This window comes from Lepisosteus platostomus, chromosome 17, assembly GCF_059453375.1.
Source record: "Lepisosteus platostomus isolate fLepPlt1 chromosome 17, fLepPlt1.hap1, whole genome shotgun sequence".
NCBI lineage: Eukaryota > Metazoa > Chordata > Actinopteri > Semionotiformes > Lepisosteidae > Lepisosteus > Lepisosteus platostomus.
The window spans coordinates 22968918-22993205 of record NC_142627.1 but is presented as its reverse complement, the minus strand read 5'-3'; the positions used below and the strand labels follow the sequence as shown (position 1 = coordinate 22993205).

Sequence of the window (24288 nt, the reverse complement as noted above, 5' to 3'; positions counted from 1 at the left end):
TTTGGCAGTCATTTATTTGTACAGTGTACTGATATGTTTGAAGGTGTTTGTGTGGGCTTACACATTCACCTTGTGGTTGCATTGCTCTTCATTGGCTGGTCTTGGTTTCTCTCATTTCCCAAACACATGCTGGCTAGCTTGGTTGAGGTTTCTGAATTGTGCTCATGTGTATACAGATGCAGCCATTCAAAATGCATGGTACAAACCCGTACCACAGGCAAGTACCCACAAACCACCACAGCGAACCGCGGGACGTTATTGGCTGGCCAAAATGACCGACAGGGGCACTCGTGGTGCATTGGTCAGTAGTGAAAAGATTTAATCATTTAATCTCTTTACTGTACACGTTTTAATCCACTTAGTATTGAATATTTATATGAAATTTTACAACTAAAGGGAAATTTTAGTAGCTGAGCATTAAAAGAAGAGGAGCATAATGCATCTGAAGGTCATAAACGATATTAATTTAGGAACATAAACATATTATGTAAACTGTATATTGCTGGTATTGGTAGTTTAAAGAAAAAAATACACACCAGTATTCCATTTCTCCCTAAACATTTTAAGCATCAAAGTCTTACATGCGGTTATTTCGGAACGTTTTTACGTGCTCCTTCTGACCATATTACTGTACATTTATATACTTTGTGAAAATTGATTTTTTAACCTTTTCTGTGAATACGCTCGTTATCGGAGTAAACAAAAGCATACTTTTAGAATTTGATTAATAGGGAATATAATATGGAATCGCGTATCTAAAGAAATGAATAAGGATATATTTATATTTAGGTACTGCAGCACAAACAGTAGTATAAAACTTTCCATTGATATGTGTATGGCTGTTTCAGTGCATGTCACATGACTGGATCAGTGGTTTGACAGTTTAAGTGACTGACTTATAAGCATGAGGTTGGGTGTTCAAATCCAGCAATCAGACTGTAAGTCCTGTCTGCAGATCATGCAGTCTCAATCCAGTCATGAATCCTACTCTGTATATATTCTGGCTGCCCCTGTAAGTAGTTTATGCAAACAAAGGGTTTAAAAAAATATTAGATAACAACATTCATTTTAAGCATTTCAGTTTAAAGAGGAAATTGTGCAGAACCATTATTAGCAAAAGAGACTTAAAGGGAAATGAAGAACATTTTGAAAGAATTTCTAATGTAGGGAAATAAAGTAAATCAAGAAAATAGTGACAGAGGCACAGAGAAAGAATTTATTTCTGAGGTTTTCCAACTATGACTGGAGATTCAGTTCATCATGGTGCAGGCATAATTGTTCTGCTTTTATTAATGCCTGCAAGCCTATGTTTCTCTGGGTTTAGTGGTTTGGTTAACGGGATCAGACTTTCGGATAATACTATTGTCTTCTGATTGAAATACCCTAGTAAATTTAACAGTATCATTGCATTTAGACCTAACGTATAGAATGAGAATATAGAATTACGTATAGAATCACATTTACAGTATATATTAATATCATTTTGTAAGTAGGGTGGTTTCTCTCAGTGCTTTTATATGGCATTGGAGAACACTGGAGCTGAAAGGATGGATATCACCTAATTTATTTGGTCTCAAGTGGAAACAAGACATAACTCAAAATGATTAAATTTGTGTTTGACAGCAAGTGCATGCTACTTTCCAGTAATTAGAAAATAGCTAGAAGTAATCATTAAGGAATAACTATCATTTTAATTTCTCTTTTTAAAGCCAAATGGGTTTCTAAGAGCTTCACATTAGTGTCAGAATCACTGTGTATTCATCAGTCGAGAACCATACTTCAACTTTGACCTCATGATTGAAAGCTGTATTTGTGCTTATTCCATTGTTAAGTCAAAGACATTTTTTCCCTTGAATTGAAATAATAAATCCGCTGGGAACTATCAAAATGCAACAAGCGGTAATTTTCAAGGACAGTTCCCTCTCAAGGTAAATTCCGCCTTTGAAGGACATCATTCTCACTTCACCATTAAGCCCACACTGTTAATTCTGTCACAAGTGATTTGATGTAACTGGCAAATTCTTCTCTTTGGATCAGGCATTTGAAGTGATTAAAACTGATCGTCCTCAGATTTCATGGTGAATGTAATTTCTATGTTACCAGTCATAAATCATTCAATAATCTGTCTTCAAAACGCTTTAAATTATTATAGTGTCCTAATTCATACAGCGAAGTAAATGTATTTGCATTGAAGCACCAATTCTAGAATCAAAGAGAGGTGTTATTACATTGCAAAATTGTAACATTGTAAAATCCATATATATATGTATTATTTCTGTCAGCATTGAGATGTAATTCCATTTTAAGCATTAAGGAAAAGCTTCAAACAATGAAGTGAAGCGAAAAAAATGTTTTCAATATTAATAATATACAGTACATATACTGCATAAATAGTTGAGAAGGAACATAAGACTACAATACCATTTATTATGTATTGTCAAATATTCCTTTAAAAATGTTTCATATAGTGTCACGTAACCTAAGGATGAATCTATCAAAATGAATACAAATCAATTAAACCTTTATACTTTTGAATTCCCCTGCCTTTACTTTATTACGCCTGATATTTTGCATCTCAGTTATTGTTAAATGAGAAGGCTTTAAGAAATGTTAAAGGTAGAGAGAGAACAGAGGGAGATTTTTTTTCCTTCTTTCTCCTTTGCTTTTACTTTTAAATTGACGTATCTTTGCATCCCTGAACAGATCACTGTCTTCTCTTTTATAATCTCTTACAAAGATTGATGTGTAAGTGTCAGGGCAGCCCAAGGGAACCAAAGTCTCCTTTTAATAGGAAAACTGTACAAAGTGCAGTGTCTGTGTGCTGTCTGATAAATCCACTTGGGTTCCTTACATATTAAATACATTCTCTGAGACCAGATACTTTGTTGCTTCTACAGACACTGAAGTACAATAGAGGATGAAAACAAAAAGCCTTCACCAATGACTATGACTGAAAAATAAAACTTTGCAAGCACTTTCTCTGTCAGCTCTGTAAAACCAGGTTCTGGATCCCTGGTGCATTGGTTAATTGTAACTGTGATTAATTGTATTGATTAATTATAGCTGGAATAAACAGGACTTTCTGTTGTTTGGTCAGGGTTCATATCCTTTTCCAATATATGTGCACAGGCTTTAATCTCTTGAATGTTAATGTATTGTACCCTAATACTAATTATGTACCTCTCAATCGGTTCAATTTTGGAAAGTTAGTCAAAGCTCTTTTTTATTGAAAATAAACTGTGGAGAGGCTCTTCACTGTGTTTTTTTATTTCTAGAAAACAATACATAACTGACATGTTGAGAATGACAATATTTTTTAGACCTCTGAAACAAGGCAAGTGTAAAATATGCGCTTTGTTCACATTTCAAATGGTATTTACAGTAGGAATGTGAACAAGATGGGTCTCAAAAGCACTGAGACCCATCAGCACCACTGTGAATAAAACAATTTTCCCATTTAGAAAGCTTCATAAATATGTTCATATTTAGAATCCAAACTGCTTAGTTGGGTATAGTTGGGTCCTTTGAATATAACCTGAGGTCCAGATACTGCTGCTTTCATTATGGATGGCAATATTGTCTGGTTAAAATATCAATAATGGCAGATCATCAAATCTGGATAGGTTTAGTGAATATGATTAGGAATGTGCGACATGAAACCTCAGTGCAAGATTAACCTTAGCAGAAGGAAATAAAATCATAATATACAAGCCATCTTCAGTGAGGATCCAGCCTACAGTATCTATTTACAGTTGATGAGACTGAATTTACAATTATTACCCTCAGATCAAACAAGAATGTTTGCAATCAAAGCAATGGTTCTCCTGACTACACCAATGCAGTCTTAATCTACTATGAAAAGACAATAAAACGACCACCATCATGTGGTCCTCCTGGTAACTGCTTTATGCCATAGAAAAAAATCCATTATAATAGCATTAGTGCTGGATTTTTTTTTCTGGTTGTCATTCTGTCCAAGATGGTATTAACTTTATTTGACTAATTATGTGGCTAAGAAAGTTAAATTAGCTCTTTTCCAGGTCTCAATCAGTGCAGGATCCTGGCACTCAAGAACCAGGGTTTCCTTAGGAAGAACAGAGGTGGAGAATTTTGGCCAATTTAGCCGCTGTTTCAGTGCACCTGCCTATACAAGCATACTGCTTGGGAGAATAACAGCAATCACTAACCTTCAGCCAGATCTGACCATAGTGACTACTAATGTATGCAATTTGAAATTCGAAGGCTAACATCCATTCTTTGAGGCTGCCAGATGATGAAAGGCTAGTGAGAAAACCTGAAGAGGTCTATTTTACTGGTACAGTGAGTTTGAAGAAGTGTCAGAAGTGCACTGATGTGCAGATGTACAGTACAACATCAAAACATTGTCCTCAAGGCTTGTAGCTAAAACCACTTTAAAATAACTTGCTAAATATTGACCCGGCCTCTTAAAAGGCGATTCTGTTCTAGCAGATACTGACCCTCACCAAATGAAAAAACAACCATCATGCATCCAGTACGTTGAAAATGCAAGTAGGAAGGTTATATACCAATATTAATGTCTTGCATTTGAAGGGACACAGGCCTCTGCATAATAAATAAACTCTGGCTTCTGTTTAAACACAAAGTATTCTCTTCCAGTAAACAGTATTTAGTGTTGTTGTTTCATTATCAGGAAACTAATATTTTAACTGTGAGCACTTTCTGGGAAAGCATTCGTGCAATTTTATTAGGAAACAACTGAAAATTAAAGGACAAGAAAGTGCTGACCACTGTGTGTACATGGCTTCCATCTGCACAAGACTGATAAGTCTATTCATTGTATTATTCCAATAACGTATAACACAGTTTTTGGAGCTGTGCGCAGTCATTTGCTGTCACTCAGATATATATTGCCAACTCAGCTTTTGTTTATTTTTAACCAATATTTTATGATGATGTTGTGACAGGAATATTGAATACAGAATTTAAACTTTTCTGTCTTTTCCAACACTGAACATCAGTGTTGTTTACCTTAACTTTATATTGTGTAATTACAAAGTTATATTATTTTAGATCTCTATTTCTCCATGTAAAAAACAGAAATGATATTTTATGAAACAATGAGTCTGCGCAGAACACTGAGCGAGTTCTTGCCTACTGCTTCACTTCCTACAAAGACTCTCAATCCATTTCAATTTTGGTTGTTTGCTTCCCTTACAGCACCATCTCCGCCTTATTCTAATTATCTGTCCTAATTTTTCATTCATAGATGACAGAACCTTTCAAGGTTGGCATTGTCTTGCAGGATCTTTCGCATACTTGTTTGTTACCCTGTGCATTCATTTTCTAAAATTGTACATGAAGTGTGGCCATGAAAATAAAGTTTGTTATTATTATTATCAGGTTAGCATGGTGGGGAAGTGGTTAGCAATGCTGCCTTCAGTGCTGGAATAATCATCTGTTCCATCCTGACCCTGAACTAGATGAACTGATTAGAAGATGGATGGATTGATTATTATTATTATTATCTCTTTAGGTGTTAGTGTAGATATTTTACCAAGCTATTCTTAAATCCCTCCATTGGTTCCCTCCACCTGGTAAGTCTCTCTCTGTTTCTAGCACAATTACTTCTGTTAATCTTTCCATTTTTTGTATTTTCTTCCTCTCAGTTACAGGCAGTCCATGTTTTTTACAAAATCTCAGTCTACTGAGTCTCAGGCCCCACATTTGCTTCCAAATTAATGTCACCATTATTAGCTTATTCTACAGTATAGCTATAAAGGGGTATTTAAACAAAATGTTGATTTGATACACATTAGAGATTAACTTGATTGAACTGCAGATGTAGACTTGTAGCTTTGATTAGATGCACATATCTCAACTTCCAAACATTTCTTTGAATCAAATTAAATTATTAGGTCTTTGTTAAAAGCAGATTTGGGCTCAGTGTTATTATTTCGCTATCAAAGTTTAATCAAATTTATCTTCAGATAACACAACGTAGAAGTAAAATACCAGAGAATCAAGTCTGATTTAAACAACTTTATTTCTACTCTTTCTTCAAACCACATTTTCATATTATGAACTTTTCAAAATAAAGTAAAATGTGTTTTTTTAATTTAATGATGTTTGGTAAAGCTACCTCCCATACTCATGGGGGGCCATGAGGGCCAGCAGCCATATCACCCTGCAACTCACAACTGGCAACCCACTGAAACTAAGCAGGTGTGAGCCTGGTCAGTACCTGGATGGGAGACCTCCTGGGAAAAACTAAGGTTGCTGCTGGAAGAGGTGTTAGTGGGGCCAGCGGGGGGCGCTCACCCTGCAGTCCATGTGGGTCCTAATGCCCCAGTATAGTGACGGGGACACTATACTGTAAACAGGCGCCGTCCTTTGGATGAGACGTAAAACCGAGGTCCTGACTCTCTGTGGTCATTAAAAATCCCAGGGCGCTTCTCGAAAAGAGTAGGGGTGTAACCCCGGTGTCCTGGCCAAATTTCCAATTGGCCCTTACTAATCATGGCCTCCTAATAATCCCCCTCTATGAATTGGCTACATTACTCTGCTCTCCTCCCCACTGATAGCTGATGTGTGGTGAGCATTCTGGCGCACTATGGCTGCCGTCGCATCATCCAGGTGGATGCTGCACATTGGTGGTGGTGGAGGGGAGTCCCCATTACCTGTAAAGCGCTTTGAGTGGAGTGTCCAGAAAAGCGCTATATAAGTGTAAGCAATTATTATTATTATTATTATTATTAATAACGCACAGATGAATTTTACATTACATTGCTATTGAAGGAAGAGTTGCAGTTACAATTGGACTGCCACTAGTGGCCACTGTAGCGTATCTAAACTTTGTAAATAGCAACACAGTGGGTGTTCATTTGATAATTGATTAGATTAGTGCTGAAGACTATTTGTGTTTGGTATGTAAAGGTCATGCAAGCTGCTAGTGGTGGTTGTGTTGGTTTTTAGAATGTTGTATTAAATTGATAAGGGCTAAAATAAAGCCTCCTGGATTTCACTTTTTCATTTTTTGTGCATTTTGACCTTGCAACCACCCTGCTTCAGGGTAGGGTCTGTCACAGTATGTTTTAAAAATGTTTCAGAAACACCCAAGGCAAACTCTCAGAAATATAAACAAATATGTAGTAGAGACAGAAGTTAGGAGTTTACCATAATGCATATCAAAATATGGTAAATAAAAATTAAAAGAACAATGATTTTTGGGACTATCGGCTTTTCATTGCCTAGCAATAAAGGAAACTACATTGTGCGGTCACGTTATGGCATAACATTACTAGCTTTCCTAAATAAAAAAGACAAAGTTCTTCTAAATTAGATCTTGCTTTTGTATGAAAAATTAAATTGTGCAAGGACGAATCTGTTTACATGTTTATTTCTGATATTTGTGTAGTCTAGGATGCTTATGAGAAAATAATTTCAACAGCTTTTGCCTTGTCTAACGCAATTATGCCTGCTTCACCATATTAAGAATTTAAATGCTTTGTTTTTTCACTGATAGTTCAATGAATACATTATCTAGGTTTCCCTCATTTTTTCTATCCTTTCTGACTTAACTCTTAAACTGTTAAAGAAACCCTGTACTTCTTGACACTCCCAGTAGCCAGACATGGGAGAACAAAAGGACGTATAAAGTTATGGAGGTCGTTTAATTAGTGGAGTGGATGCACCCAAGTTCACAATAACAGAATAAAACAGCAAAAATTCCCCTGTGGGAAAAAAAGCTTGCCTTGAAGTTCTACTGCTTTTCACCTCAGTTTCTTTGCCTTTTCTTCATGTTCTGTTGTCTATTGGTCTATGTGCTTTCAGAGTAGCTCTGTCAGCTGTCTGCCCCTTGTTTTACTCTCCCCATCCCACATCTCTGTCATGAAAAGAAAGGTTAAATGCTGTATCTATCACACACCTGTGGCTCAGCACCCTAGTTAGGATCAGCCACAGCTGTGTTCACTCCCCTACTGCAACACACGCGAGCTGCTACATAAATGATGAGCAACATCTGATTCTCTATTCTCTTGATTAGATAGTTTTCAGGTTTTCTGTTGCATTTTTTTGAATTTTTGAATTTTTTGGTGCACCTACTGTATGTAATTAGGAAGTTAATGACAACAGTAAGCGTGATTACAAATTCAGCTGCTGAATGCTAATCTTAGTAGTGTGGCGAATAATCACAATAATCATGTACAGCTGAAAAATGGAAAAATATATCTGAATTCCCCAGCATAATGAGGTTTGATATGAAGAGTGATGTACATATTTTTTGTCTTCTGAAATTAAATCCCTTTTCTTATCCCACGAGATATCTTATATCCTTTTAATTGTGCTTGACTAAAAGGAATGTGTATCACAATGTTCCCTGAAGGCACTACATCCATTCCTGGCACATTGTGTGTGGTGGCAGTAATGCCATGTGTCAAAAGAAAGGTTGCAGTGTGAGTGACAGCTGCAATGGACAGCGGGCTGTATGCCCTAGAGTTGTATAAAATTGGCATCCCTACTCCAAGAGGTTAGGGAATGGAATCACTTGTTATTTGTTTCACTTCATTATGTTTCAGTTCCATCTGCTGAGCTGATATCTTGTTATTTGTGGAAATTGTACAATCTACTGAATTCTTCTTCTTAAAATTAAGAGCTTGGCATCTATCGACGGATGACTGTACAAAGTAAAGAGATAATAGATATGACTCTGCTCATATTTCTACTAAAACTACAATCTTTATATTTCTTAGTTATGATATCTACTGTATATACGGTACACGATTAATTCTGATAGGGAGCTGCATTTTAACATGAGCTGCAGAGGAACGAAGAGAGGTTAATTCCAAAAAGAAAAAAGAAGAAAAACATTGTTCTGGCTGTAGAGCTGTCTTTAGGTGCTTTTTACATACTTGATGCTGGCTCCACTGCTGAGTTATCATTTTTTATTTTCTTCTTATTTTTTTCTTGCTGGGGTGGAAGTTTTTCTTTTATATAATATTACAACAGGTGATGTTAGGTCATCTAAAGCTGCATGCCCTTTCCTAGTTAGATCAATCCTTGGTACAATTGAGAACTGATGGAGCCAGTGGAATATCTATATAAATACAATCCTACACACCAATGCCCCCATCACAGTCTCAGCAAAAGGTAATTCTGTTCCAAGTATCGAATTACCAGAACACTGTAGAACACGTGCCACATACTGTATTTTCATCTGTGGCTCATAAAACACCATCAGATTATTGGTGGAATTCCTATTATTACATATACTATATATTACAGCCTACGTTCAGGAAATGTGAGAAAATAATTGCCACTCTTTGTGTAGTATCGTAAAAGTGACATTTCTGAAACATTTCTAACTCATATACTGTACCTTATTCAGTCTCAGTTATATGGAAGCCCATTTCCGCCAGGGAGTTAAAAAAAACGCGCTATGGTATCTCGCAATTGCGACGTAGTATCTCAGAATTCAGACTTTATATCTCGCAATTGTGACTTTATATCTCAGAACTGCGACTTAAAAACTCAGAATTCCAACTTTATATCTTGCAATTGCGACTTCCAAATAGCCCATTTCCATGTCTGTCCTTTTGTTATTGTAACGGATTCGGTTCTAGGGCTTGTGCCCTCGCCGCTCCCACCCTAGTTCATGCCTCACTGCATTGGCTCGAACCCAGGTCTTGCCCATAACAAACGTAACTGGCAATTTTATTTTAAAAAATAAAAGAAAGGAATGGCATAAAGACAGAAGGAAAGAGTTCTGAATGACTGATTACATAAACTTTTTATTTATAATATTTAAAATATAGCTTATTAACAGTGAATCTGTTTTTAAAAGTTAGTGAAAGTTTTAACCAATGATGTTCAGAACATTGTCAGTAGAAAAGTCAATAAGATCAGTTGGAATCTGTCAACACCAATGTTTAACACGTACAATGAATGCCCTGTTCTAATGCGGAAGTTAGTTATAAAATTGTAATAAAGCATCAGCACTGCTCAAGAGTGCATTGCAAATAAATCAGATGATGTAGGTGAAGACTGGGAAGATCCACAGCACAGGGTCACTGTACACATGAGGTCTCTTAAAAAACACATTTCTGTGCTCTGTCTAATGAGATGATGAATTTACCTTGGGTGAATTCAGAGCAGGATCTAAATAACAAAATGAATATCTGGACAGATTTTCTTAACCAATCACAGCAAAACCAGGATTCCCTTTTTGCATTCTGATATTCTGAAATCAATCACTTTCTCATTATTGTTAGAGTCCAAAATGTTCTAAACATTTTAATTAAAGATAACATCTGTTTATGTGTTCCTAAGATTTAGTGCTTTATAACAAGTTGTCTTTTACCCTAGTAATGACTGGTTCTTTCCAGATGTTGTGTCTGCTGCAACACAAGATGGCTCCTCTGAAATAAGAATTGTATTTTCTTTCAGGCTGACTGGCATGAATCTGCCTTCCCCTGTCATTAGCAGCAAAAATTGGCTTCGCCTGCATTTCACATCTGACAGCAACCATCGACGAAAAGGATTTCATGCCCAATACCAAGGTAAGGGATCGGTGTTTGTGGAAGGGGAGAGGAAGACAAAGATCTTGATACTAAAGCTGATGTCAGGGCACTAGCAGTACTATGTTGTCATGCAGCTAACCAGTGACATCTCAACAACATTTGCTCAGAGAACCTTTTATACAGATTATATTTCAGTCTCTGTAGTCAGGTTGCATCATTCCAAAATACTGGAGGGACTGGGGAAAAAATCAATCTGTGTGTGTGGATTATGATGAATTATCTGAAGATAAATTAGAAAACAAATGAGTATCCAAGATGAACAGAATTAGCAAATTCTTGTGTCAGCAACATTAAGCAATTAATTTTAAAATCACAAGGCAACATGGATGAGATACAACAAAAGGCTATTCTTTTGCATCTTCATTTGCAAAATATGAAAGTATAATTATTATATTTAAAGCTGTTAGTTCTGATAGTAATTAATAACTCATACAATACAAAATAATGCAGAAAGAATTTTGCACAATACCATATTTCTTCAGCTTGAACTACTTAGTGCCAATTAACAAGAGTAGTTCTTAGTATAGAAATTTTGGAAAATTACTAATTTTTCATAACCATCAATATTAAATTTTATTATAATGAGACAGGCAGATGAAACTGAAATACTGTAATAGTCCTCTGAAATGATTCAGCTGGTAAATAAGCGCTCAGAAGTACAGTTTTTATAATCAAGAGTTCCTGGGCCCCATCATGTCATTAGCCAGTTGGGAATGGTCATCAGTTGTGCTGTAGCAGGATCTTTAAAATGGGCAGGTCCAGATACATACAGTACAGTCATAAGCTTTAAAAACACCACAAACTATAATACCAAAACAAGAGCCTCAGCTCATTTTTGAGCTTCGAATGTTTTTCATGATGTCTCTCTTTAGCATACCGCTTAGCTAAGCTACTTATTGGTTTCAAAACAATTAAGTCTCTCTCAGTCTCTTCTAAAACAAAACTTTCACAAAATTTATATTTTCTTTCAAAAAAGATTTATACGGTATAATATCACACAGACTCTTCTCAAACAAGCAATCTGGAAGTCCTCAGACTCACATTCCCTTGGTCTGTGGTGAGTTCCTCTCCGTGCTGGGAGTGGAGCACACAGAGGTTCTGCTTTTTGTCCTCCAGTCAGTGGATACTGTATCACTCTGTACACACAGGTCTTCCAGCAACAGGTCAGGGCTAGAGCAGCAGCACATTCGCCCAGAGCACTCTCACACTGCCCATGAAGGATTCCCCAAGGGGCGGCGCCGCCAAGGGGGGGTTGAGTTTAGTCAACCAGGACTTTCTTTGGCCAGTGGCATGGTGATCAATGTGTCCACAATGCTGTACTGCCTGTGAGGGACAAGCTTCCTTCTTAACCTCTGGCATAGGTCTTGTGGTGCGTGTTATTTAGTTTAAAAGTAATTCTCAATCTGCGTCCTGGGGGATCCCTGTGTCCTCTGGATTTTGTTCTTACTCACAGGCTAATTGGCTTCAATTTTCTATTTGGAACCCATTTTCAAATTTCTTTTCAGTTCTCAACAAATGAAATGGGATTTGTAATTAGTACCAACCTGTCCTCATTCAGGTGTGTTAGCTGAAATATGACCAATCAGATTTAAAATGAAAGACAGGCGAGCACTGTGAAAGTGTCTGAAACATCGCCATTCCTATTAAGAGCTTTTTTGTCAGAACTAAGGGAGAAAATTGTTCATTGGTAATTTATGGAGACAGTCCATGAAGTTATGTGTACTGAAGTTATCTGAATTATTTTTGGTACATTATAATTAAATTATTTTGAAACCAAGGATAGAGTGCTGAAAAAAAATCTAAACAAGCAAGCAGACGACCTACAGGCAATAATTAGCAGTGGTGATTAAGGGCCTAGCTGGAATGGAAACCTGCAGACACAGGGCTCCCTCAGGACCAGAACTGAGGACCACCGTGCTAAAGGATGAGAAGATGAGTTGCGGGTGGGTGGGTCAGACGAGTTTGCCTATACTTCCTCATTCTCCCCCATTTGTGGTTATAGTGTTTGTGCTTTATTTTTGAATTGGTCTTTAATAACACATTGAATCAGACATTTATGTTTTCCCATGCAATTCCTAGTCTTTATAAAAGTGTAATTCACTGTTCAGAAGTCCACATCTTTCCCTGACTCTTGCTGTCCTGACTCTTTTGCGTTCCTTGCTTTGACTCTTCGTTGACCTGCTGCATCTCTCTTGCTATTTACTGAAAATCTGAAATCGCTTATTTACTTAGAATATGCCTTTTGATAGTCACTTAACTCACGACTATTGTTACCATATTTTGAGAGTGAAAAAATGATAATTGATATACAGTATTTCGAGTGTACCATACTGGTCAGAAATTTAGTGTTCATCTCACCACATTGCATAAACTGTGATTTAAAAATATATATATCAGGACATGGTTTGTTCCAGTTTCTGACATCTCGTTTTCTAAGATCCTAAGATCGAGTTACTTTGTCAGCAAACATTTTTTCTGTAGGGGAATTACTGACCTACAACTGGAAACATGTTGATATGACTGTGGTTGCTCGTCTGTGTGAAAGTGCTCAAATAATTAACATAGATTGTCGTAATGCAAATAAGAATATTTGGTGCTGTAACAGAATTTAGAATCACGTTGCTTTTAGAATGGAGGGATTTTTTTTTCTCCTGTGGAGTACCTTAATACATTTTTATGCAGAGTGGTTATACGATCCATTGTGTTAAACCTGGAAACTGAGGCAAAATAATTGACAATTTAGTGACAATTTAGAAACGTTACTATTCTGTTACTCATGTAGCCCAGTGGTACAGATAGCATTGCTGCCTCACAGCACTGGAGCCCAGGGCTCAATTCCAGACCTGGGGTGCCGTCTGCACAGAGTTAATGTTCTCCCTGTGATCGTCCCCCTGCAGTGCAAATACTTACCGGTGGTTTAATTGGCTTCTGGTAAAATGGGCACCAGCGCAAGTGTGTACGTGTTTGCTTCTATGCTTGTGTGTGTGCCCTTTTATAGACTGGCGTCCCTTCCAGGGTGTACCCTGCCTTGCACCCGTTGCTTGCAGGCATAGCTGGCGGCTCCCCTAAGATCCTGTATTGGATGAAGCAGTTAGTGGATGGTTGGACGGTTCCCCATAAGGATGAAAACAAAGAAATGCAATTCACGATTAGGAATTTCTCTTGCCTAGAACTTTTAATCAGAAAGTACACTTCAGTATTATCAAAACAATGTTTTAGAAAACCTTCTTTTAGAAGATGATAAATTGTCCATATGAATGAGGAAATTTCTATGCTATTGTTTTTAAGACATTGGCTGAAAAGTATGTCATTCAGTTGGGATTTTATTGTAGTATTCCCATTTTATGTTACAGCCATTTATTTTCTTTTGTGTAATACACTGTCACAGAGTCAGTTCTCATTATTTATAGTGTTTGTCTGATTTGAATGGTTTCTTCATTTGCTAATTACTCAGAGCTCTTACCAGGTTTTGACAGCTGAAGGAAGAGGATTTCATCATTTGCCTTGAATATTGCACAGTTTTTTTCCTCATGTCAAAAGTTCCTGGGTCGAAGGCTGCAGGGATTAATTTAGTTTTTAATTACGGCAATTTAATTATGTTTCTGTTTAATGACAACAGCATTGGATTTAATGTACTGTGCTAAACTGTAAAATACAGCATAGCAGTGTCACTATTTCTTAAAGATGTGAAACTTTTTTAAAAATTATTCAACACTAATAAAAATAACTTACATCATTTTAAAAGTAATTTATTGGAACTTAAATTGTATTCAACTTTATAAATTGGACATTTTTCCCATTAAAGATATACAATATCTTTTACCAGCAATTTGTTTAGGGTTCTTGAATAGTAAAATAGTGCATTTAGTTTCATCCTTCAAGAGCTGTTAGAGACTGTCCGCCTGTCATTCTTCTTTTTGTTATAAAAGTAGCAGCTAAAAACTGCTGCTGCTCAAAGTTCTATGGTAGTACTGTAAAATTTAAAATTGATATTGTTGTGTACTGTAGCTAGTAATCATCATGTAAAAACATTGATAATAAATGCACCATACTCTTCAGAAAATAATATAAATTATTCAACCAATGGTTAGAAACTTTGTAAACAGCATAACATGTTGAAAGGACTTATTTGTATTCCATCTCACTGAATTGCTTTTGTTGCGATCAGAGCTTATTGAAATTTGTCTTTACTATCTTTTACATATGTAACATATGGCTTGACAATAAGTAAATTAAGATACTGTATTTTGTCCTTAAAATCACATAGTGTTGATTACATGTGTGATTTGTAATTGGCATGCTGAGACATTTTTAAATTAAGTGTATTCTTTTTTATTCATAATATGAACTTTATCGTCCACTATTTGTCTTGTACTGCTGGCTTTATCAAATAAAATACTAGTACTTTCCACCTGTAACATCCCTACTGTGCTGTTTCACAGGGTAGTGCTTTCTGTAAAAATGCAAAGCATTAAAAGTCAATTGGAAAGTTGTATGTTTTGCCCTCACCCTCACTACAGTGATTTTATCCCAGGAGGAAGATTCACGGTTTTTCTACAATGAAATGTTGTATCACTTTACAGCACTATTAAGGCTGGAATAAGGGAAAATCATTCCTGAATGGTTTACAGGGGGAATTACATAGTTTGCTCAAAACCATCCTCCCAGGTATTTTTAAGGATTCTTAATCTAATGCCTATGTCTTCAATTTCTGTCCCAACAGTAAAAAAAGCAATTGAACTGAAATCAAGAGGGGTTAAGATGCTGCCAAGTAAAGACACCAACCACAAAAACACAGTCTGTAAGTTCCTTATTTTTCTACTTCTCATTTTCCTACTTTATTAGTCCACCATTTAAATTTATTACAAGAAGTGAAAATAAACACAGTTTAACAGTGTAACAGTGTTTATTGCCACCCTTGAAAGTTATGTCATGTCTGCATGTTATGTGTGTATACTTTCATATCTGTACTATAGAGTAAGCTGAATTGTTTTCTAATATTACAGAAGGAGAAAAAAGACATTTGTGTTTGTCCAAGATCACCACATCACATTGATCACAACTTTCACGGTTTGAGAACACATTGATTCCAAGCTCATCTTCTAGTGTTAATTTTACTAATTAAAACCAACATGTGCATAAGTAGATAAAACTCTCTCCTCTGTCCCAGAATGCCCGAATCAATTCCCCTGTATAAGGACAGGATACACTTTTGTGTTAAATGCCATCTTCTCCTTAATTCAACTGGTGAAGTAATTTTACACTTCTTATATTCAGTCGTTTAGTAAATCTAAATTATTAAAGTCCCCTTGTAGCAGTGCGGCAGTGGGAGGAGCCGCGGCGAACAGCGGTCAGAGTCGACGCCCCCTCTGAGGGGGCGGAGTCACCGGTGTGAGGCCAGCGAGAAAATGTGCTGCTTTGCATAGTGGCGTCTAGGCTGGACTTACCCCGTCTAACGGGGTACAGCCTGGGATTAAAAGAACCAATTGGCACAGCAGGGGGAACAGTCTGGAAGAAAAGGGAGATACACGGCGGGACAGGCGAAAAGAAAAAGAAAATAAAAATACGGCGTCAGTGCTCTCATCACAATCCCCCCCCAGGCCTGTGGCTGGAGGGTCCTCCCCTTGCGGGGCTCCGCTCGTCACTCCGGGGAGGAGCTCAGTCTTAAAGGGCCCCGCAGCTGCGGCTCGTCCCTCATCAGCCGGGACAGCTGCGGTTACTACGGCAACGCGTCGCCCTTCATCCAGGGCTCCGCCTCCACACTGAACACGCCCCCCGCATAATGCCACTGTTTTATATGTAAATTATTCTACAAATTAATTTAATCATTGCTCCTTCTTCTACTTAGTAGCTGTAAACATTAAATAGATCAATCATCTTAGTCTAGTCTACTTGTGGCCTGCACATTCTGTTCTGGATTTTATCAGCTAAATTCACAATTCCTTTAAACTTTTTCAAAATGGCTTAGAAATAATCTTGAACAATTCTGGAAAGTTTTCAAATACACATTTTAAAACTTTACAAAAAACCTTGCAGATAAGAAAAATCTAATCTGATTAGTCTTAGTTTTTCATGCATACATCCATAACAGTAGATAATCTTTACACGTTAATGTAGGCTGAAAACCATGACAATAAAGTTAAAAGGAGTCCAGAGAATTTGTTTTGTACAGGCACTTACCCTACTACGCGATACATGTTAAATAATTGCTTTTACATTTGCAATGAAGAAGAACTGTGTCACTAATTTATATTAACACTCCAAACAAAATCTTATGATACATAGTTATACAGTAAGTGCCCAATTCTTACAGTACACAATGTACTGCTGTGACCTTATTAAGAATACTTTACACTCCAGTTCAACTTTGGTCACTGTCTCACAAAAGATATTGCTGCTCAGGAATCCCTGTGATGGCCACCAGATCCATTCCTGGGGTTTAAGAATATTCTGCCATGACAGGCTGAAGGAACTGAACCTTTACACCCGTGACCTGCTTCTTTCAAGAAATGGATGAATAAGGCTCTCGGCTCAGTTAGTTAATAACGGCTTTTAAAACAGAAATGAAGAATTACATCTTTGCTATTAAAGTCTCCAAGCCCTATTTTTTGTGGCTAAAGAGGAGCTTTCCGCTGTGCACAGGAATGGAAAAGGCATGCACATAGTGGAGGAATTGAACCCAAAGACCTTGATGTGATTTCACATAATGAAAACATAAATAAATCAATGCTTATTTTAAGACGTGCTTGAGTTTAGGAACTAAACACTAAATGATGCTGATAACAAGCCCAGAGCTGAAAGCTGCTTTAAATTGTGACCGCAGCAGAGAGAGAGCCAAGTGATTCTCTATGATCCAATATAATACATTTAACTTTACCATTTAAGCCATGCCTGTGGCATGCTGTATTTAATCTGTATTTAATCTTGTATAAGAAATAGGATTGTTGTGTCACTATCTCAATTACCTGAATATTTACAGAAAGAAAGTAATTTTGTCACAAACTGATACAAAATGCATGTATGCACATGTGTGTATGTTAAGGCTTAAAAGCCTTATTCCCAGTGCAAAAATGTAATTAATTTCAACATTAATAAGAAACAAGTTAAAGGTATCTTCAGTATATGTACTGGGTTGAAAAAACAAACTTCCCTAAAATTTATTAAACCATAAAAACTCTGATGATTTCTCTAATAAAAACTCTCCGGTATAACATGGCTTTTAATTATATTAATAATTCCCGCCATTCTGTGCTTCATCAAGCATGTTCTATTACAATTAGCATAGCAAACCAGGCCTATATAGCAAAAGTAAACTACTTCAGCCATGTTAATGTGCTGTGTTAATTGTAAAATCCACTCTTCATATTTCTGCTGACATTTACCTCAGATTTCAACGTACTTACACCCTTCTTGTAAGGTTAGATTGAACAGGCAGAAAAAAATGTGTTTAAACTGTCGCAGAATTTGCCAGAGCAATGAGGGCAGAGTTTAAAGAAAAAAAATCTGGTTTGTCCAACAAAGTATAAAGCACATTTTTGTAACTTTATAACTTTAAAATTTATTTGGCAAGAATAAGAATAAGCTTCAATTCTGACAATCTGCTAACCAGTGAAGTAAAACAAAAGAAGAAAGAGAGCACCTTATATAATATTCAGAAACGAGCATGAAAGAAGTACAGTGAAATACAAGCACTCGTCAAAACAATACTACATACAAGTTGAAAAGAGAAGAAAGAAAACACAATGTTTCAGCCAATTTTGTAATTTTGTACTAACCAGTCAGTGGGTATTACATCAGTCTTCAGTAACTGCTGAAAAGGGTTTTTTTAATGGCCTCAGGATAACTGCATTTATGTGGAGACCTGTGTCAGTATGTTTGTTTCAAAATGATCAAGTTAAGATTAATTCCACGCTGAAAAGTAGGAAGAAAAAACAATATTTCAACTATTGAGCCTTTTTCACACCTCCAAAAGGCTCAACAGTCTAAATGTAGTGTTTCTTCTTTCTACTTTTCAAGGTGAAAAGTACCAACGTACCTACATTTGGATAAGCCATTAAACTGCTGTCCTAAATACTTCGTCATTAGATACAGTATCCCCTTAGAACTATCCCTACAAGCAGGGGTAGTTAACCCCAACATCCAAGCTGAATTCCTCTCTGCCTTTGTAGAATCAGCCTCCTTAAAGTTCCCCCTAATTCAGTGATGGAGTAAACCGATTCCCCGGGTGCCACAATGCATCAAGGCAGAAATGTATATCTTTTATTCTAAAATGACTCAGAAACATTTCTACTTCTGATCTCCCATGTGGTGGGTCTGCTGGTGCTGAATAGTTGACGCTCATCATCAAAGTGGTGCTGCACTTCAGTGTTGGATAAATTGGGCCCTGTCCCATATGTACACAGCCATTTCAGATCATTTGTGAATAAAAGTGCTGTGTGATTCACTACTAATACTATTACTAAAAAAGCATTTCAAACTAAAATTCATGCCTTCCCAAGTTTCAGTATTTCAAAGAAATACCCCCATGCCACCCTATTTTAATTATTTTATTTTTAATTATGTAATCTAAATTATGTAATTATGTAATCTAAATTCCTTTAAATGTAGATATGAAAAGTCTCATCCCCAAGATTACATTTTTAATTTAATTTAAAACAAACAGGGATGACAATAAAGGAGCATGTTTCTGTGCATATCACATAAGAAACAAATGATACTATACTGTACATATTTGATAGATAAGATCACTTTATTAGCCATATACAATTTCTTGCATATTGATCTTGATCAATTGTGTATTTAATCCTAAATGACACAGGTCCTGAAGTTATGTTGTGTGAAGTGATCAGTGGAATTTGGTTCAAAGTAAAAATTGGCCAAAGGAATCGGGATCCAATCCAATATACAAGGTGTTGCGTTCTGCATATATTATCATTTAAATGTGCTGCTGCATTTCTCATTCATTGGATTTGCCCATGATTCTTAGGTTTGGAAAAGGCTAATATTGTCAGATTGTATTTGTATCATGTCTGCAAGCTATAGTGCTCATTCACTGTCAAGTCTCTCCCAGTTTACAAACTTGTCAATCTCAACGTTCCGATCTGCCAATTTAGTGACATGCTTCCAGAAAATGAACTTCTTGATCATTCCTCTCCTTGACCTCCAGGCAGTGCTTGACAAGGACTTTCCTCAGGATTTCATTTTTCTGGTACTTTTCAAAAAAGGATACAGCCATGTCAAAGTATGAGACAAATTACCATGGAACCGTGCCTTATAACTGTGAGCTTCTAGAAAATAAATATTCATTGTTATATCTTGTGTAGATCTTGTGCATCATGGCCCAGACTGCTATGGTCATTGCCTGTACTTGCATGCAACTGATCAGACAGTGCATCTAGTGTAGGTAATCTGGCTTCACTAGACTGAGAAATAGTTTTTACACAACACTTGCTCTATCTTCTGAAATACAACGGCAATCATATCGATGGCCAAACATATTTCATATTACTGTTAACACAACAATTCTACATCTCTTCATTTAACTATTTGCAGCCTTGCTGTATGTTAACAGTGTTCCTGTCATTACTGCTGTCTAGATTTCAACATTTCAAACTGCTGATACTCTAATTCTCAAAAGCAAAGATGAAATTTAAAGGAAGAAAGTGTAATAGAAGGTGGCATGGTGGCACAGAGGTTAGCATTGCTGTCTCACAGTGCTGGGGCTCTGGGGTGCTACTGGATCTGCATGGACTTCTTAAGGTTTTCATTGTGTTCACATGAGTTTCCTCTAGGTACTCCAGTTTCCTATATCTTTCTCTATGTGTTCCAAATAAGTGTAGCCAAAAACTGAAAGACTGAAAGTACCATTTATAAGTAAATATAAAATAAACTTTATCAAGCCAAAATAGGTATTTGCTTATATTTTAAAAAAACTCATTGCATTACATACTTCAAATGTTAAAGACATATGTTTTCACCCTCATCTGGGATACTACCTTGTGATCTTTGGAAAATGTTTCTGCTACCAACAGTACAATTTGAATCTTCAGTTTTGTTTTTATTATCAAAATGTTTTAATGGGATGTAGTTCATCACATTTTCACAAAAAAGCAAAAACCATTAAGAAATTTAAAAGATGTATTTAATCTTAAAAAAAGATTAGCATTCTGCATAGATGTTTAAATTATACACCTTCTTGCTTAACCATGCTAAAAATGTAGTTTTAGCACTCACTTAAAATGGCATTATTGGTTACCAGATGCTTACCAAATGTAAATTAACTTTGTAGTCTGCAGCTGTTTGTCTCTATAAAAAGTTAGTTAAAACAAGTATTGCTATCATTTTCACAACTAGAAACAAAACAATGCCATGTTGCCAAAGCTGTTTTCATTTTTAGATCAGTTTTTAATTGGGCTGAGATATACACGTTCTTGGAGGGCTTCTCCTCAAGAACTAAAATAAAAAAGCTGTTCTTTTATGCAGTTCTTTCATCCTAGACACTTCAATGTACAAAGAGATAGCAGAGATAGCGGTTTCGATGCCTACAAAACACAAAAATATAAAAAACAAAAAACAAACACCTCAGATATGAACACAGAGACTGAAGTTCCAAATGGTCCTCTCTAGCACTTCATAATAGCCTTTTGTGTCTTAGTAAAATTAGAGGAAATAAAACCAGAACATCAAGATGTGTTTTGAACTAAATAATTCAAGGTGGAAATCTTAAGGAAGTATGTCTGTGACCTTCACTAAATCGCAGAGGCAGAGACTATTAGCTGCACTGCCGTGATTCCGGTGCACAATACCTATCCAGCAGAGTCAGGCACTATCAGCAGAGCAGAACTATACTTGGTCATCTTCTACTGATTACATAATAGCATTCCACACTACGTTTATTTAGCCTTTGTCCAAGGTGACCTACAATTAGAGAAGCGCAATATATTTAAATGAAGAAATGAAGTAGTGATTTACACAACCACCAATACAATAATATCAGAAAACAAAGTAAGCAAAATAAATACATATGCAAAATAAATAATACGGTACAAAGGAACAAGTAAAAGGTTTAGTCCATGCTGAAAAGAGTAGAAAGGAACCCTAACACCCAAAGAAGGCTCCACAGCCAAAACGTTGTGTTTCCTTTCTTCTCTTTTCAGCATGGAATAAACCTTTACTTGTTCCTTTGCAGCCTATGCATGCTGACCCAGCTCCCTACTGATATATACTGTACTGTGCAGCACTACGGTGCAGATTTCTCACATCTCTTACCTGTAGGTCCTGGGTTAAATTCCACACTGCGGTGTCTTCTTTGTGGAGTTGTCATGTTATCTCAATGACCATGAGAGTTTACTCTGCTGTGGGTGGCAGGATAATAGTTGTCTCTAAATTGTCCCTTTGTGATTGCGCAATCCCTGCCTTATGGTTCATGCTTCAGGGATAGACCTGTGGTTGCTGTGACCCTTACCAGCAATAAGCAATGGATGCTTTAAAGTTCAAAAACTGCAAACTACAGACATGATTTTCCAACTAACTGACCAGCAGAAGATGAGAGGGCAAACAATGAGACGCAAGGCATTGTAGAAATTAGGGGCAGAACGGTGGCTGGTTCACAGAGGAGAGCTTGTCGAGGAGAAGCTAGGCTGAGTAAATACAAAGCAAATCATTAAAGTCTGGACCAGGACCTGAGCAGTGCAGGTGGTTAAGAAAGGGCAGATGCTGTTAAGTGTTTAGGAAAGGATGACAGGAGCATGTAAGGGAAGAAATACTTGTCCATTTCAATCCATCTTGGAGATCTATCATTAATATCTGACAATCAAACATGTAAATATAAAGTATACAGAACTCTTGTAAAACTGTTAAATTAGTAAGTAACGTAAGAGAGTTAGTACACTATTACTTGTATGTAACATACACATGACCTGTTTCAAGAAATAAATATGTTAATTAAATTAAATCATTACTTTGAAATTGCAGATCATTTTTCACTTCTTGTTAGTATGATTCATGTAAAAAAGATAAAATATTAAATTGGATGGGGGTTTGTTTTAGATTTTTTATCTAAAATCTTTTTTAGATTAGATTTAATCTAAATCTTTTTAATAAGTATTTTTATAATTGCCTATTTTAATGGGTAGGAAAGTTCATATTTCCTACTGCAGATTTACAAGCCTCTAATTACCAGTGCAGAAGCAGCCTGAACTTCACATACTGTACATAACTCTCATGCTCTGATGTCAATTCATATGTATTAAAATTATCCTCATGTAGAAAGACCCAACACTACACACTGAAAACAACTACCAAAAATTAATCTGACCGTATTTCTTTGTTTCTGATCGATCTCCAATATGTTTATTGTGTTACTATTAAGAGTGCTTTCTTTTTCAAAGGGGTTGTTCAAACAGTTGTGTGTTCTACACATCTCACTTCTAAAAACTCAACTCTACAAAGTTAGAGTAGCTGTCAGGATTTGGAGATTCTTCTGCAATGTGTTTTAGGGCATCCATTATGCAAGGCAAGGCTATGCAGCCTAAAAACATCTTTGTTATCAATTTGCTTATGGCCTATATATATCCAAAGTACAAAGTGATGTGAAAACATATACCGTATTGTATGTACAATGCCTTGGAGAAGTGTTCAGACACTTGCACAGTTTTCACATTTTGTTACAGCACTTTACAGCTTGCAACAGTGATCACAGGAAACCATGAGGACTACCCAATTTTCTAATGCTTTATCGAGTACAGTTTCAAAGGGGACCTGAAGCCTATCCCTGCAAGCATTCATGGGAAATTTAAAGTAGCAATGAAGATTTTCTATACAGTATATACACAAATTACTTCAAAACAAAAAACTAATGTGAAAATGTAAATAGATAATATGAACTTGAACCTAAAAATATGAGCAATGTGCCAAGAATAGGCAAAAATTGCACCAAGGCAGTGTGTAAACAGTACATGACATACTGTAACTGGTGTAAAAGACTTTTCTAATTACTTCCTCAAATTCTTGCCCCACTGAATTTGCTCAATTGTAATGATGAGACATGGGTGCATGTGTAGGAAAAATACAATCTTTGCTAATATATTTGTATACTGAAATTTATGTAAATACTTCAAAGGAACAAGCAAAGGTTTATGCCATGTTGAAAAGAGAAGAAAAGTAAATTATTTAACTGAAAATGCAATGGTTACTTCTGAATGTTTGTTACTTTTACCAGCTTTTCTTCGAGGTAATGGCTTCTCAATTCCTCAAACTTAATGGTCAAATTATTCATTTTTACTGTACACGTGTTTGAAATACTGATCACAAAAAAACTGTTCAAAATATAAAACTCTGAACCACAGGTCCAGTGAAGATGGAGCATGTAATTTTTGTAGGAACAAATTTAGAAAAATGGTAGTTATATGTTTCAATAAAAACTTAGATGGTAGATAAGTTTCATTAAAAACTTTCATGGAATAAGACATACTTATCTATTGTGAATTACTATAAGACTCGTACTAACATTTGAAATGATACTTTTATGTCATTATGTGGGCCTTACAAAGTATCCAAAGACAATTATGAAGACATTTCACCTCCTACCTGAAAGAAATGTACTTCAATTTAATTTGTAGTTGAAAATCAGATATGTTACAAGCTGAAGAACTGCAGCAGTTACTAGAACATGTAGAATGAAAAGAGAGGGAATCATATGAAGACAAGGAAAGAATCACTTGCAAAAAGGACA

General features: G+C 36.3%; 1 protein-coding gene across 1 annotated transcript in view; it reads left to right on the top strand.

Moving 5' to 3' along the window:
- LOC148646414 (CUB and sushi domain-containing protein 1-like) overlaps positions 1-24288 on the top strand; it is a 611078-nt gene that overhangs the window by 404941 nt on the left and 181849 nt on the right. Inside the window, exons 6-7 of the mRNA XM_088609709.1 lie at positions 10423-10535; positions 15280-15357. Of these exons, the coding sequence (XP_088465835.1) occupies positions 10423-10535; positions 15280-15357 (191 nt within the window). The remainder of the gene's footprint in view (positions 1-10422; positions 10536-15279; positions 15358-24288) is intronic.